At 44.4% G+C, this 18,632-nt stretch overlaps 1 protein-coding gene across 1 annotated transcript in view; it reads left to right on the forward strand.

Annotated features, from left to right (window-relative positions):
* The window catches only part of LOC139539692 (ephrin type-A receptor 5), a 161,850-nt gene extending 146,003 nt beyond the window's left edge, over nt 1-15,847 (forward strand). Inside the window, exons 16-17 of the mRNA XM_071342873.1 lie at nt 2,800-3,090; nt 10,989-15,847. Coding sequence (XP_071198974.1) covers nt 2,800-3,090; nt 10,989-11,094 — 397 coding nt within the window. The 3' untranslated portion in view covers nt 11,095-15,847. The remainder of the gene's footprint in view (nt 1-2,799; nt 3,091-10,988) is intronic.
* Nucleotides 15,848-18,632: the final 2,785 nt, after the last annotated feature.

Genomic DNA, 18,632 nt, shown 5'->3' on the forward strand with positions numbered 1-18,632 from the left:
CATTTCAGACTGCACATTTCACACTACACTTTTCAGACTGCACATTTCAGACTGCACATTTCACACTACACCTTTCAGACTGCACATTTCAGACTGCACATATCTGACTACTCATTTCAGACTGCACATTTCAGACTGCACATTTCACAATACACATTTCAGACTACACATTTCAGACTGCAAATTTCACAATACACATTTCAGACTGCACATTTCAGACTGCACATTTCAGACTGCACATTTCAGACTGCACATTTCAGACTGCACATATCTGACTACTCATTTCAGACTGCACATATCTGACTACTCATTTCAGACTGCACATTTCAGACTGCACATTTCACAATACACATTTAAGACTACACATTTCAGACTGCAAATTTCACAAAACACATTTCAGACTACACACTTCAGACTGCACATTTCACACTACACATTTCAGACTGCACATTTCAGACTGCAAATTTCAGACTGCACATTTCAGACTGCACATTTCAGACTGCACATTTCAGACTGCACATTTCAGACTGCACATTTCACACTACACATTTCAGACTGCACATTTCACACTACACATTTCAGACTGCACATTTCAGACTGCACATTTCAGACTGCACATTTCAGACTGCACATTTCACACTACACTTTTCAGACTGCACATTTCAGACTGCACATTTCACACTACACCTTTCAGACTGCACATTTCAGACTGCACATATCTGACTACTCATTTAAGACTGCACATTTCAGACTGCACATTTCACAATACACATTTCAGACTACACATTTCAGACTGCAAATTTCACAATACACATTTCAGACTGCACATTTCAGACTGCTCATTTCAGACTGCACATTTCACACTGCACATTTCAGACTGCACATTTCAGACTGCACATTTCACACTACACATTTCAGACTGCACATTTCAGACTGCACATATCTGACTACTCATTTCAGACTGCACATTTCAGACTGCACATTTCACAATACACATTTCAGACTACACATTTCAGACTGCAAATTTCACAATACACATTTCAGACTACACACTTCAGACTGCACATTTCACACTACACATTTCAGACTGCACATTTCAGACTGCACATTTCAGACTGCACATTTCAGACTGCACATTTCAGACTACACACTTCAGACTGCACATTTCACACTACACATTTCAGACTGCACATTTCAGACTGCAAATTTCAGACTCCACATTTCAGACTCCACATTTCAGACTCCACATTTCAGACTGCACATTTCAGACTGCACATTTCAGACTGCACATTTCAGACTGCACATTTCACACTACACATTTCAGACTGCACATTTCAGACTGCACATTTCACAATACACATTTCAGACTACACATTTCAGACTGCAAATTTCACAATACACATTTCAGACTACACACTTCAGACTGCACATTTCACACTACACATTTCAGACTGCACATTTCACAATACACATTTCAGACTACACATTTCAGACTGCAAATTTCACAATACACATTTCAGACTACACACTTCAGACTGCACATTTCACACTACACATTTCAGACTGCACATTTCAGACTGCACATTTCAGACTGCACATATCACATTGCACATTTCAGACTGCACATATCACATTGTACATTTCAGACTGCACATTTCAGACTACACATTTCAGACTGCACATTTCAGACTGCACATATCACACTGCACATTTCAGACTGCACATTTCAGACTGCACATTTCACACTACACTTTTCAGACTGCACATTTCAGACTGCACATTTCAGACTGCACATTTCAGACTGCACATTTCACACTGCACATTTCAGACTGCACATTTCAGACTGCACATTTCACACTACACTTTTCAGACTGCACATTTCAGACTGCACATTCCAGACTGCACATTTCACACTACACATTTCAGACTGCACATTTCAGACTGCACATTTCACACTACACCTTTCAGACTGCACATTTCAGACTGCACATATCTGACTACTCATTTCAGACTGCACATTTCAGACTGCACATTTCACAATACACATTTCAGACTGCACATTTCAGACTGCACATTTCACACTACACCTTTCAGACTGCACATTTCAGACTGCACATTTCACGACTACACCTTTCAGACTGCACATTTCAGACTGCACATTTCATGACTACTCATTTCAGACTGCACATTTCAGACTGCACATTTCACAATACACATTTCAGACTGCACATTTCAGACTGCACATTTCACAATACACATTTCAGACTGCACATTTCAGACTGCACATTTCAGACTGCACATTTCAGACTGCACATTTCACACTGCACATTTCAGACTGCACATTTCACACTACACATTTCAGACTGCACATTTCAGACTGCACATATCTGACTACTCATTTCAGACTGCACATTTCAGACTGCACATTTCACAATACACATTTCAGACTACACATTTCAGACTGCACATTTCACACTGCACATTTCAGACTGCACATTTCACACTACACATTTCAGACTGCACATTTCAGACTGCACATATCTGACTACTCATTTCAGACTGCACATTTCAGACTGCACATTTCACAATACACATTTCAGACTACACATTTCAGACTGCAAATTTCACAATACACATTTCAGACTGCACATTTCAGACTGCACATATGACACTACACATTTCAGACTGCACATTTCAGACTGCACATTTCACACTGCACATTTCAGACTGCACATTTCAGACTACAAATTTCAGACTACACATGTCAGACATGATATGTGCTTCTCTCCCCTCTCTCAGGGTATCTAATCTAGTGGAGCCCGGCAGTGTGGACTCGGAGGCCAGCGTGTCTGCGTCAGTAGCCCTGAGGGAGGCCGCTGGGTACCAGTCTGGAGGCCTGAGGGAGGCCAGTGGGTACCAGTCTGGAGGCCTGAGGGAGGCCAGTGGGTACCAGTCTGGAGGCCTGAGGGAGGCCAGTGGGTACCAGTCTATAGAGGAGTGGCTGAATGGGATTAAGATGGGTCGCTACGTGGAGCTTTTCATGGACAGTGGATACACCTCAGTGGACGTGGTCTCCCACATGACCCTGGAGTAAGTCTCCCGGGAACACTAGCTCATATCCTTCCTCCTGTTTAACCTCTGATGAGGGTTGAGGACTGTATCCCAAATTACATCCTATATCCAATGGACTCTGGGCAAAAGTAGTGCACTAAATAGGGAATAGGATGCCGTTTGGGACGTACTCCGTCTCCTTCCTGTGCTAAGGTGTATCATGCCATGTCTACTCAGCAACAGTTTCTAAGGTTAGAGAAAACATTGCTTTTTTCTGTCTTGGGAAGTAATGGCCTGCAACAGAGTTTGCCGAGCGAAGCATTGTAGTGTAGATTCTGCTGAGTCAGACAGAAGACCGTGGCCTGCTGAGGGAGGACAGATGTTCCCTATAGGGGGTAGAATGGAGGAGGTCACATTAACAGGCCTGCTGAGGGAGGACAGATGTTCCCTATAGGGGGTAGAATGGAGGAGGTCACATTAACAGGCTGAGGGAGGACAGATGTTCCCTATAGGGGGTAGAATGGACGAGGTCACATTAACAGGCCTGCTGAGGGAGGACAGATGTTCCCTATAGGGGGTAGAATGGAGGAGGTCACATTAACAGGCTGAGGGAGGACAGATGTTCCCTATAGGGGGTAGAATGGAGGAGGTCACATTAACAGGCTGAGGGAGGACAGATGTTCCGTATAAGGGGTAAAATGGAGGAGGTCACATTAACAGGCTGAGGGAGGACAGATGTTCCCTATAGGGGGTAGAATGGAGGAGGTCACATTAACAGGCTGAGGGAGTACATATGTTCCCTATAGGGGGTAGAATGGAGGAGGTCACATTAACAGGCCTGCTGAGGGAGGACAGATGTTCCCTATAGGGGGTAGAATGGAGGAGGTCACATTAACAGGCTGAGGGAGGACAGATGTTCCCTATAGGGGGTAGAATGGAGGAGGTCACATTAACAGGCTGAGGGAGGACAGATGTTCCCTATAGGGGGTAGAATGGAGGAGGTCACATTAACAGGCAGAGGGAGGACAGATGTTCCCTATAGGGGGTAGAATGGAGGAGGTCACATTAACAGGCCTTCTGAGGGAGGACAGATGTTCCCTATAGGGGGTAGAATGGAGGAGGTCACATTAACAGGCTGAGGGAGGACAGATGTTCCCTATAGGGGGTAGAATGGAGGAGGTCACATTAACAGGCTGAGGGAGGACAGATGTTCTCTATAGGGGGTAGAATGGAGGAGGTCACATTAACAGGCTGAGGGAGGACAGATGTTCCCTATAGGGGGTAGAATGGAGGAGGTCACATTAACAGGCTGAGGTAGGACAGATGTTCCCTATAGGGGGTAGAATGGAGGAGGTCACATTAACAGGCTGAGGGAGGACAGATGTTCTCTATAGGGGGTAGAATGGAGGAGGTCACATTAACAGGCTGAGGGAGGACAGATGTTCCCTATAGGGGGTAGAATGGAGGAGGTCACATTAACAGCTGAGGGAGGACAGATGTTCTCTATAGGGGGTAGAATGGAGAAGGTCACATTAACAGGCTGGGGGAGGACAGATGTTCCCTATAGGGGGTAGAATGGAGGAGGTCACATTAACAGCTGAGGGAGGACAGATGTTCTCTAAAGGGGGTAGAATGGAGGAGGTCACATTAACAGGCTGGGGGAGGACAGATGTTCCCTATAGGGGGTAGAATGGAGGAGGTCACATTAACAGGCTGAGGGAGGACAGATGTTCTCTATAGGGGGTAGAATGGAGGAGGTCACATTAACAGGCTGAGGTAGGACAGATGTTCTCTATAGGGGGTAGAATGGAGGAGGTCACATTAACAGGCTGAGGGAGGACAGATGTTCTCTATAGGGGGTAGAATGGAGGAGGTCACATTAACAGGCTGGGGGAGGACAGATGTTCTCTATAGGGGGTAGAATGGAGGAGGTCACATTAACAGGCTGAGGGAGGACAGATGTTCTCTATAGGGGGTAGAATGGAGGAGGTCACATTAACAGGCTGAGGGAGGACAGATGTTCTCTATAGGGGGTAGAATGGAGGAGGTCACATTAACAGGCAGAGGGAGGACAGATGTTCTCTATAGGGGGTAGAATGGAGGAGGTCACATTAACAGGCAGAGGGAGGACAGATGTTCCCTATAGGGGGTAGAATGGAGGAGGTCACATTAACAGGCCTGCTGAGGGAGGACAGATGTTCCCTATAGGGGGTAAAATGGAGGAGGTCACATTAACAGGCAGAGGGAGGACAGATGTTCTCTATAGGGGGTAGAATGGAGGAGGTCACATTAACAGGCTGGGGGAGGACAGATGTTCTCTATAGGGGGTAGAATGGAGGAGGTCACATTAACAGGCTGAGGGAGGACAGATGTTCTCTATAGGGGGTAGAATGGAGGAGGTCACATTAACAGGCCGGGGGAGGACAGATGTTCTCTATAGGGGGTAGAATGGAGGAGGTCACATTAACAGGCTGAGGGAGGACAGATGTTCTCTATAGGGGGTAGAATGGAGGAGGTCACATTAACAGGCTGAGGGAGGACAGATGTTCTCTATAGGGGGTAGAATGGAGGAGGTCACATTAACAGGCAGAGGGAGGACAGATGTTCTCTATAGGGGGTAGAATGGAGGAGGTCACATTAACAGGCAGAGGGAGGACAGATGTTCCCTATAGGGGGTAGAATGGAGGAGGTCACATTAACAGGCTGAGGTAGGACAGATGTTCTCTATAGGGGGTAGAATGGAGGAGGTCACATTAACAGGCTGAGGGAGGACAGATGTTCTCTATAGGGGGTAGAATGGAGGAGGTCACATTAACAGGCTGAGGGAGGACAGATGTTCTCTATAGGGGGTAGAATGGAGGAGGTCACATTAACAGGCCTGCTGAGGGAGGACAGATGTTCCCTATAGGGGGTAAAATGGAGGAGGTCACATTAACAGGCAGAGGGAGGACAGATGTTCTCTATAGGGGGTAGAATGGAGGAGGTCACATTAACAGGCTGAGGTAGGACAGATGTTCCCTATAGGGGGTAGAATGGAGGAGGTCACATTAACAGGCTGAGGTAGGACAGATGTTCTCTATAGGGGGTAGAATGGAGGAGGTCACATTAACAGGCCTTCTGAGGGAGGACAGATGTTCCCTATAGGGGGTAAAATGGAGGAGGTCACATTAACAGGCAGAGGGAGGACAGATGTTCTCTATAGGGGGTAGAATGGAGGAGGTCACATTAACAGGCTGAGGTAGGACAGATGTTCTCTATAGGGGGTAGAATGGAGGAGGTCACATTAACAGGCAGAGGGAGGACAGATGTTCTCTATAGGGGGTAGAATGGAGGAGGTCACATTAACAGGCAGAGGGAGGACAGATGTTCCCTATAGGGGGTAGAATGGAGGAGGTCACATTAACAGGCAGAGGGAGGACAGATGTTCTCTATAGGGGGTAGAATGGAGGAGGTCACATTAACAGGCAGAGGGAGGACAGATGTTCTCTATAGGGGGTAGAATGGAGGAGGTCACATTAACAGGCAGAGGGAGGACAGATGTTCTCTATAGGGGGTAGAATGGAGGAGGTCACATTAACAGGCTGAGGGAGGACAGATGTTCTCTATAGGGGGTAGAATGGAGGAGGTCACATTAACAGCTGAGGGAGGACAGATGTTCCCTATAGGGGGTAGAATGGAGGAGGTCACATTAACAGCTGAGGGAGGACAGATGTTCCCTATAGGGGGTAGAATGGAGGAGGTCACATTAACAGCTGAGGGAGGACAGATGTTCCCTATAGGGGGTAGAATGGAGGAGGTCACATTAACAGGCTGAGGGAGGACAGATGTTCTCTATAGGGGGTAGAATGGAGGAGGTCACATTAACAGGCTGAGGGAGGACAGATGTTCCCTATAGGGGGTAGAATGGAGGAGGTCACATTAACAGGCTGAGGTAGGACAGATGTTCTCTATAGGGGGTAGAATGGAGGAGGTCACATTAACAGGCTGAGGGAGGACAGATGTTCCCTATAGGGGGTAGAATGGAGGAGGTCACATTAACAGGCTGAGGGAGGACAGATGTTCCCTATAGGGGGTAGAATGGAGGAGGTCACATTAACAGGCAGAGGGAGGACAGATGTTCCCTATAGGGGGTAGAATGGAGGAGGTCACATTAACAGGCAGAGGGAGGACAGATGTTCTCTATAGGGGGTAGAATGGAGGAGGTCACATTAACAGGCAGAGGGAGGACAGATGTTCTCTATAGGGGGTAGAATGGAGGAGGTCACATTAACAGCTGAGGGTTGTAAAGTTCTGCTAACTTTCCCCAGATTCCCAGATTTTCCAGATATCCCAGTTGGAATATTCCTGGAAACGGGAGGGAATAAATAAGACATCCGGAATCCTTTAACCAGGATTTCTGGAAAATCTGGGAATTTAGGGGAAGTTACCGGTATTTGCAACCCTACGCCTGCTACCCTGGACGGGTAGCTTCTACCGAACGCTATCATTCATTTCAATATTACCTGGACTTTAGCAGCACGGCTCGGCGAGAGGCTCGCTCTGTTCAATGTAAAATTAATTATTAATGTTGTCTGGTTGAAAAAATTTGACTCGTGGCTCACGCCAAGAACACTTGATAGAGTGGATTTGCTCAAGCCAGCAAATGTTAGGTGTATCAGCTAAAAACAGTTTTCCTAAATGACAAAGGTACTGAGTACTCTGTTTCCCCTGCAGTGACCTGAGGAGGGTTGGAGTGATCCTGGCTGGAACTATACTCACTAACAGAATGATGTCTGTTTCCCCTGCAGTGACCTGAGGAGGGTTGGAGTGAACCTGGCTGGAACTATACTCACTAACAGAATGATGTATGTTTCCCCTGCAGTGACCTGAGGAGGGTTGGAGTGAACCTGGCTGGAACTATACTCACTAACAGAATGATGTATGTTTCCCCTGCAGTGACCTGAGGAGGGTTGGAGTGAACCTGGCTGGAACTATACTCACTAACAGAATGATGTATGTTTCCCCTGCAGTGATCTGAGGAGGGTTGGAGTGACCCTGGCTGGAACTATACTCACTAACAGAGTGATGTATGTTTCCCCTGCAGTGATCTGAGGAGGGTTGGAGTGAACCTGGCTGGAACTATACTCACTAACAGAATGATGTATGTTTCCCCTGCAGTGACCTGAGGAGGGTTGGAGTGAACCTGGCTGGAACTATACTCACTAACAGAATGATGTATGTTTCCCCTGCAGTGATCTGAGGAGGGTTGGAGTGAACCTGGCTGGAACTATACTCACTAACAGAATGATGTATGTTTCCCCTGCAGTGACCTGAGGAGGGTTGGAGTGAACCTGGCTGGAACATATACTCACCAACAGAATGATGTATGTTTCCCCTGCAGTGACCTGAGGAGGGTTGGAGTGAACCTGGCTGGAACTATACTCACTAACAGAATGATGTCTGTTTCCCCTGCAGTGACCTGAGGAGGGTTGGAGTGAACCTGGCTGGAACTATACTCACTAACAGAATGATGTCTGTTTCCCCTGCAGTGACCTGAGGAGGGTTGGAGTGAACCTGGCTGGAACTATACTCACTAACAGAATGATGTATGTTTCCCCTGCAGTGATCTGAGGAGGGTTGGAGTGAACCTGGCTGGAACTATACTCACTAACAGAATGATGTATGTTTCCCCTGCAGTGACCTGAGGAGGGTTGGAGTGAACCTGGCTGGAACTATACTCACTAACAGAATGATGTCTGTTTCCCCTGCAGTGACCTGAGGAGGGTTGGAGTGAACCTGGCTGGAACTATACTCACTAACAGAATGATGTCTGTTTCCCCTGCAGTGACCTGAGGAGGGTTGGAGTGAACCTGGCTGGAACTATACTCACTAACAGAATGATGTATGTTTCCCCTGCAGTGATCTGAGGAGGGTTGGAGTGAACCTGGCTGGAACTATACTCACTAACAGAATGATGTATGTTTCCCCTGCAGTGATCTGAGGAGGGTTGGAGTGAACCTGGCTGGAACTATACTCACTAACAGAATGATGTCTGTTTCCCCTGCAGTGATCTGAGGAGGGTTGGAGTGAACCTGGCTGGAACTATACTCACTAACAGAATGATGTCTGTTTCCCCTGCAGTGATCTGAGGAGGGTTGGAGTGAACCTGGCTGGAACTATACTCACTAACAGAATGATGTCTGTTTCCCCTGCAGTGACCTGAGGAGGGTTGGAGTGAACCTGGCTGGAACTATACTCACTAACAGAATGATGTATGTTTCCCCTGCAGTGATCTGAGGAGGGTTGGAGTGAACCTGGCTGGAACTATACTCACTAACAGAATGATGTCTGTTTCCCCTGCAGTGATCTGAGGAGGGTTGGAGTGATCCTGGCTGGAACTATACTCACTAACAGAATGATGTCTGTTTCCCCTGCAGTGACCTGAGGAGGGTTGGAGTGATCCTGGCTGGAACTATACTCACTAACAGAATGATGTATGTTTCCCCTCCAGCCAGGTTCACTCCAACCCTCCTCAGATCACTGCAGGGGAAACATACATCATTCTGTTAGTGAGTATAGTTCCAGCCAGGTTCACTCCAACCCTCCTCAGGTCACTGCAGGGGAAACATACATCATTCTGTTAGTGAGTATAGTTCCAGCCAGGTTCACTCCAACCCTCCTCAGATCACTGCAGGGGAAACATACATCATTCTGTTAGTGAGTATAGTTCCAGCCAGGGTCACTCCAACCCTCCTCAGATCACTGCAGGGGAAATGATCTGAGGAGGGTTGGAGTGAACCTGGCTGGAACTATACTCACTAACAGAATGATGTATGTTTCCCCTGCAGTGACCTGAGGAGGGTTGGAGTGAACCTGGCTGGAACTATACTCACTAACAGAATGATGTATGTTTCCCCTGCAGTGATCTGAGGAGGGTTGGAGTGAACCTGGCTGGAACTATACTCACTAACAGAATGATGTATGTTTCCCCTGCAGTGACCTGAGGAGGGTTGGAGTGAACCTGGCTGGAACTATACTCACTAACAGAATGATGTATGTTTCCCCTGCAGTGATCTGAGGAGGGTTGGAGTGACCCTGGCTGGAACTATACTCACTAACAGAGTGATGTATGTTTCCCCTGCAGTGATCTGAGGAGGGTTGGAGTGAACCTGGCTGGAACTATACTCACTAACAGAATGATGTATGTTTCCCCTGCAGTGACCTGAGGAGGGTTGGAGTGAACCTGGCTGGAACTATACTCACTAACAGAATGATGTATGTTTCCCCTGCAGTGATCTGAGGAGGGTTGGAGTGAACCTGGCTGGAACTATACTCACTAACAGAATGATGTATGTTTCCCCTGCAGTGACCTGAGGAGGGTTGGAGTGAACCTGGCTGGAACTATACTCACTAACAGAATGATGTATGTTTCCCCTGCAGTGACCTGAGGAGGGTTGGAGTGAACCTGGCTGGAACTATACTCACTAACAGAATGATGTCTGTTTCCCCTGCAGTGACCTGAGGAGGGTTGGAGTGAACCTGGCTGGAACTATACTCACTAACAGAATGATGTCTGTTTCCCCTGCAGTGACCTGAGGAGGGTTGGAGTGAACCTGGCTGGAACTATACTCACTAACAGAATGATGTATGTTTCCCCTGCAGTGATCTGAGGAGGGTTGGAGTGAACCTGGCTGGAACTATACTCACTAACAGAATGATGTATGTTTCCCCTGCAGTGATCTGAGGAGGGTTGGAGTGAACCTGGCTGGAACTATACTCACTAACAGAATGATGTCTGTTTCCCCTGCAGTGATCTGAGGAGGGTTGGAGTGAACCTGGCTGGAACTATACTCACTAACAGAATGATGTATGTTTCCCCTGCAGTGACCTGAGGAGGGTTGGAGTGAACCTGGCTGGAACTATACTCACTAACAGAATGATGTCTGTTTCCCCTGCAGTGATCTGAGGAGGGTTGGAGTGAACCTGGCTGGACATCAGAAGAAGATAATCAACAGCATCCAGGAGATGAGAGTTAGCCTGGTGAATAATACTATACCCATCTGACTTCTAACCCCTTACCCTACAGCCAGATGTACAGTATGGACACCGCAGTACCAATCTGACCTTTGAACCTAGGGTCAGACATGATGAACTTTACAGGACCAATCTGACCGCTGATACAGGCCAGATATATGAACTTTACAGAACCAATCTGACCGCTGATACAGGCCAGATATATGAACTTTACAGTACCAATCTGACCGCTGATACAGGCCAGATGTATGAACTTTACAGAACCAATCTGACCGCTGATACAGGCCAGATGTATGAACTTTACAGAACCAATCTGACCGCTGATACAGGCCAGATATATGAACTTTACAGAACCAATCTGACCGCTGATACAGGCCAGATATATGAACTTTACAGTACCAATCTGACCGCTGATACAGGCCAGATGTATGAACTTTACAGAACCAATCTGACCGCTGATACAGGCCAGATGTATGAACTTTACAGAACCAATCTGACCGCTGATACAGGCCAGATATATGAACTTTACAGAACCAATCTGACCGCTGATACAGGCCAGATATATGAACTTTACAGAACCAATCTGACCGCTGATACAGGCCAGATATATGAACTTTACAGAACCAATCTGACCGCTGATACAGGCCAGATGTATGAACTTTACAGAACCAATCTGACCGCTGATACAGGCCAGATGTATGAACTTTACAGAACCAATCTGACCGCTGATACAGGCCAGATATATGAACTTTACAGAACCAATCTGACCGCTGATACAGGCCAGATATATGAACTTTACAGTACCAATCTGACCGCTGATACAGGCCAGATATATGAACTTTACAGAACCAATCTGACCGCTGATACAGGCCAGATATATGAACTTTACAGAACCAATCTGACCGCTGATAAAGGCCAGATGTAAGAACTTTACAGTACCAATCTGACCGCTGATACAGGCCAGATGTATGAACTTTACAGGACCAATCTGACCCCACTCCCAACAGGCAGACAGATAGACATATGGATCTAGTGGGCCTGGAACTTTCTATGAACATATGAACATGATGTATTTATTGACTGAAACAAACTGAAACACAACGGGACATGACTTGATGAACTGAGGAACACTGAAGAGCACTTGGTGTTGAACAGTGTTGTGTCTTTGTGACCTGAACACCTCTACTGGGTGAAGTGAGAGGAGCAGACTCTGTGTAGTTAAGTACTCTCAGGGATGGAAGTCACTGGCCAGCCGGGCTAGTAAACAGTTAATTATACAAGCCCGGGTAACATTCGGTTCCAAAATCTGTGCTATGAAATGTTTTAAAAGACCATCTTGTTTGGCACATGTTCTCCTAGTCCAGTGTGAAGAGCACTAGCTGGGTACTCTTCCTGGATGGGAGTCAGACATGGGAGTCAGTCTCTTGGCTGAATGTATGGCACTTCAGAAACCCCAGCAGCTACACACACAGTCTATTACCTCTAGACAGCCAACCTACATTACTTCAACATCATCAACAGTAATACAGAGAATAACTTTCAGCACTTTTACTGAACTCATAGATGTCCTACAGAACCCACAGATGTCCTACAGAACCCACAGATGTCCTACAGAACCCACAGATGTCCTACAGAACCCACAGATGTCCTACTAAACCCACAGATGTCCTACAGAACCCACATACATCCTACAGAACCCATAGATGTCCTACTGAACCCACAGATGTCCTACAGATGTCCTACTAAACCCACAGATGTCCTACAGTACACACAGATGTCCCACAGATGTCCTACAGAACCCACAGATGTCCTACAGAACCCACAGATGTCCTACTGCACCCACAGATATCCTACAGAACCCACAGATGTCCTACTGAACCCACAGATGTCCTACAGAACCCACAGATGTCCTACAGAACCCACAGAGGTCCTACAGAACACACAGATATCCTACTGAACCCACAGATGTTCTACAGAACCCACAGATGTTCTACAGAACCCACAGATGTCTACTGAACACACAGATATCCTACTGAACCCACAGATGTCCTACTGAACCCAGAGATGTCCTACTGATCCCACATATGTCCTACTGACATCCTGCAGTATCTACAAACATCCTTAAGAACGTTCAGACAAACTACGGAACGTGCCGCACCCCAACAGAAAAACTACTGTTTCAACACAGTCAGTCAATCCTACAGAATTGTACAGAACATCCAGTGTTCCATAGCTCCACATGCATCCTATAGAGAAATAGAACACGTTGCAGTCTATCAGAACCTTCAGACAACCGACAGAACCTCCAGGAACCTACCAGAACATCCATACTTCCAACAGAACTTCCAACAGATCCTTTAAATGAAACTCTCAGCAATCCACACAAATCTCCAGAACTGTCATTCAACAGAACCCATGCAGAAGATTCTACAACATCTAACAGCACATTCTATTGGTTTGGAAGATTCTACAACATCTAACAGCACATTCTATTGGTTTGGAAGATTCTACAACATCTAACAGCACATTCTATTGGTTTGGAAGATTCTACAACATCTAACAGCACATTCTATTGGTTTGGAAGATTCTACAACATCTAACAGCACATTCTATTGGTTTGGAAGATTCTACAACATCTAACAGCACATTCTATTGGTTTGGAAGATTCTACAACATCTAACAGCACATTCTATTGGTTTGGAAGATTCTACAACATCTAACAGCACATTCTATTGGTTTGGAAGATTCTACAACATCTAACAGCACATTCTATTGGTTTGGAAGATTCTACAACATCTAACAGCACATTCTATTGGTTTGGAAGATTCTACAACATCTAACAGCACATTCTATTGGTTTGGAAGATTCTACAACATCTAACAGCACATTCTATTGGTTTGGAAGATTCTACAACATCTAACAGCACATTCTATTAGTTTGGAAGATTCTACAACATCTAACAGCACATTCTATTGGTTTGGAAGATTCTACAACATCTAACAGCACATTCTATTGGTTTGGAAGATTCTACAACATCTAACAGCACATTCTATTGGTTTGGAAGATTCTACAACATCTAACAGCACATTCTATTGGTTTGCTAGTTGGTTATCTATGAGACTCTCCTCTGCACATCAAAGCTTCATCACACCCCCTCCAAGTATCCACTACCCTACAGAGATTGGACTGTGTTTATGCAGTAAGACTGGTTTCATACTAAACATGTATTATTTTGGTGGGGAACTCCTGAGTATTAGGAAGCAATATAGACTTTTAGCTTGATATTCGTAATTTATTTGTAACTTTTATTCTGTAAAAGCATTTGTATGTGTGTAGTATTTCTTCATGACTACACAACCCTGGCCGTGACCTCACTCGCCGAGGGTGTCTCAGGGGGGAGTGGGATATGCAAAAACACGTTTCCACTTCACACGTGTACAATACACACGGGTACATGTGTGAAATAGGACAAATGTAAACGCCCACCTAATTCTTCTTCTTCTTGTTATACATGTCGTAGGAGGTTAATTATTATAAAGTCTCCGGTCAAAATCAAATCCACAACCATCAGTCGGTGGACCATTACTTGACTTTAACATGTATATACTGGATACTGGAGAACATTACATACTGAGACCGGGTTAATGTAGAGAATATGTACACTCTTAGTTCCATGTAGAACCCTCTGTGTAAAGGGTTCTGCCTGGAACCAAAAGGGTTCTACCTGGAACCAAATGGGTTCTGCCTGGAACCAAAAGGGTTCTCCTTGGAACCAACAGGGTTCTGCCTGGAACCAAAAGGGTTCTACCTGGAATCAAAAGGGTTCTGCCTGGAACCAAAAGGGTTCTACCTGGAACCAAATAGGGGTTTTCAGGACAGCTGAAGAACCGTTTTATGTTCTAGATAGTACCTTTTGTTAAGAGTGTAGAGTGTGATTTAATACATGCTTTACATAACTTCTCAGTGCTTTATTGGTTGAACTTGAGCATTTTACAGTCATGTGCACATACCTTCTGCTCTGATAATTGCTTAATGATCAATGATTACTCTATCTGCGTTCATTGTGGGATGTATTTTCATTTTTTTTAACTAGGCAAGTCAGTTAACAACAAATTCTTATTTACAATGACGGTCTAGTAGGTTAACTGCCTTGTTCAGGGGCAGAACGACAGATGGCCTAGTGGGTTAACTGCCTTGTTCAGGGGCAGAATGACAGATGGCCTAGTGGGTTAACTGCCTTGTTCAGGGGCAGAACGACAGCTCGGGGATTCGATCTTGCAACCTTTCGGTTACTGGCCCAACGCTCTAACCACTAGGCTACCTGTCGCCCCCGGCTACCTGTCGCCCCCGGCTACCTGTCGCCCCCGGCTACCTGTCGTAATTGTATGAAGAAGGAAGATAGAGACACTGCTCTATTGTCTGACAGAGAACGAAGAGGGATGTACAGTATTCGAGTCAGTCAGTAGAACAGACTAACAACTTGCTTGGTGGAATATTTGTCCTTATTCCAGAAGTATATTTCAGAAAGAGACCAGGATGGTGGCGTAACATGATTCAGTCACCACTGTATATGATTGGCTTTTCAATAGAAGACACCTATCCCCAAATGACCCTATTGTCTGTATAGTGGACTGCTTTTGAAATGGTCAATCCACATTTTGAAAGTCCCTTTTCCCCCCAGAAAAGATACAGGTGAAGGACCAGCTATATATTCTGTTGATTCATCTGGTTTACAGCTTGTACAGTAACTAATTACCACTAAAGTTGTCCCCTTTCTAGGTTATGCCATAATGGTTCGTTAGGTGAGTTTCACCGGTATGCACCTTGGTATTAACCAACATAGCACCTTGGTATCAACCATAACACCTTGGTATTAACCAACATAACACCTTGATATCAACCATAACACCTTGGTATTAACCATCATAACACCTTGGTATTAACCAACATAGCACCTTGGTATTAACCAACATAACACCTTGGTATCAACCATAACACCTTGGTATTAACCAACATAACACCTTGGTATTAACCAACATAGCACCTTGGTATCAACCAACATAACACCTTGGTATTAACCAACATACCACCTTGGTATCAACCAACATATCACCTTGGTATTAACCAACATAACACCTTGGTATTAACCAACATAACACCTTGGTATTAACCAACATAACACATTGGTATCAACCAACATAGCACCTTGGTATCAACCAACATAGCACCTTGGTATTAACCAACATAACACCTTGGTATTAACCAACATACCACCTTGGTATCAACCAACATATCACCTTGGTATTAACCAACATAACACCTTGGTATTAACCAACATAACACCTTGGTATTAACCAACATAGCACCTTGGTATTAACCAACATATCACCTTGGTATTAACCAACATAACACCTTGGTATTAACCATCATACCACCTTGGTATCAACCATAACACCTTGGTAATAACCATAACACCTTGGTATCAACCAACATAACACCTTGGTATTAACCATAACACCTTGGTATTAACCATCATAACACCTTGGTATTAACCAACATAACACCTTGGTTTTAACCATAACACCTTGGTATTAACCAACATAGCACCTTAGTATTAACCAACATAGCACCTTGGTATCAACCAACATAACACCTTGGTATTAACCAACATAACACCTTGGTATTAACCAACATAACACCTTGGTATCAACCAACATAACACCTTGGTATTAACCAACATAACACCTTGGTATTAACCAACATAACACCTTGGTATTAACCAACATAACACCTTGGTATTAACCAACATAACACCTTGGTATTAACCATAACACCTTGGTATTAACCATAACACCTTGGTATTAACCAACATAACACCTTTGTATTAACCATAACACCTTGGTATTAACCATAGCACCTTGGTATTAACCATAACACCTTGGTATTAACCAACATAACACCTTGGTATCAACCATAGCACCTTGGTATTAACCAACATAACACCTTGGTATTAACCAACATAACACCTTGGTATTAACCAACATAACACCTTGGTATTAACCAACATAACACCTTGGTATCAACCATAACACCTTGGTATTAACCATCATAACACCTTGGTATTAACCAACATAGCACCTTGGTATTAACCAACATAACACCTTGGTATTGACCAACATAACACCTTGGTATTAACCAACATAACACCTTGGTATTAACCAACATAACACCTTGGTATCAACCATAACACCTTGGTATTAACCATAACACCTTGGTATCAACCATACCACCTTGGTATTAACCATAACACCTTGGTATTAACCATCATACCACCTTGGTATCAACCATAACACCTTGGTATCAACCATAACACCTTGGTATCAACCATAACACCTTGGTATTAACCAACATAACACCTTGGTATTAACCAACATGACACCTTGGTATTAACCAACATAACACCTTGGTATTAACCATCATACCACCTTGGTATTAACCAACATAACACCTTGGTATTAACCAACATAACACCTTGGTATTAACCAACATAACACCTTGGTATTAACCATCATACCACCTTGGTATTAACCAACATAACACCTTGGTATTAACCAACATAACACCTTGGTATTAACCAACATAACACCTTGGTATTAACCAACATAACACCTTGGTATTAACCAACATAACACCTTGGTATTAACCAACATAACACCCTGGTATTACCATAACACCTTGGTATTAACCATAACACCTTGGTATTAACCAACATAACACCTTGGTATTAACCATAGCACCTTGGTATTAACCAACATAACACCTTGGTATTAACCATAGCACCTTGGTATTAACCAACATAACACCGTGGTATTAACCATCATAACACCTTGGTATTAACCAACATAACACCTTGGTATTAACCAACATAACACCTTGGTATTAACCAACATAACACCTTGGTATTAACCAACATAACACCTTGGTATCAACCATAACACCTTGGTATTAACCATCATAACACCTTGGTATTAACCAACATAGCACCTTGGTATTAACCAACATAACACCTTGGTATTAACCAACATAACACCTTGGTATTAACCATCATACCACCTTGGTATCAACCATAGCACCTTGGTATTAACCAACATAACACCTTGGTATTAACCAACATAACACCTTGGTATTAACCAACATAACACCTTGGTATTAACCATAACACCTTGGTATTAACCAACATAACACCTTGGTATTAACCAACATAACACCTTGGTATTAACCATAACACCTTGGTATTAACCATAACACCTTGGTATCAACCATAACACCTTGGTATTAACCATAACACCTTGGTATTAACCAACATAGCACCTTGGTATTAACCAACATAACACCTTGGTATTAACCAACATAACACCTTGGTATTAACCATCATACCACCTTGGTATCAACCATAACACCTTGGTAATAACCATAACACCTTGGTATCAACCATAACACCTTGGTATTAACCATAACACCTTGGTATCAACCATAACACCTTGGTATTAACCATAACACCTTGGTAT

Source organism: Salvelinus alpinus, chromosome 1 (genome assembly GCF_045679555.1).
Source record: "Salvelinus alpinus chromosome 1, SLU_Salpinus.1, whole genome shotgun sequence".
Taxonomy (NCBI): Eukaryota; Metazoa; Chordata; class Actinopteri; order Salmoniformes; family Salmonidae; genus Salvelinus; species Salvelinus alpinus.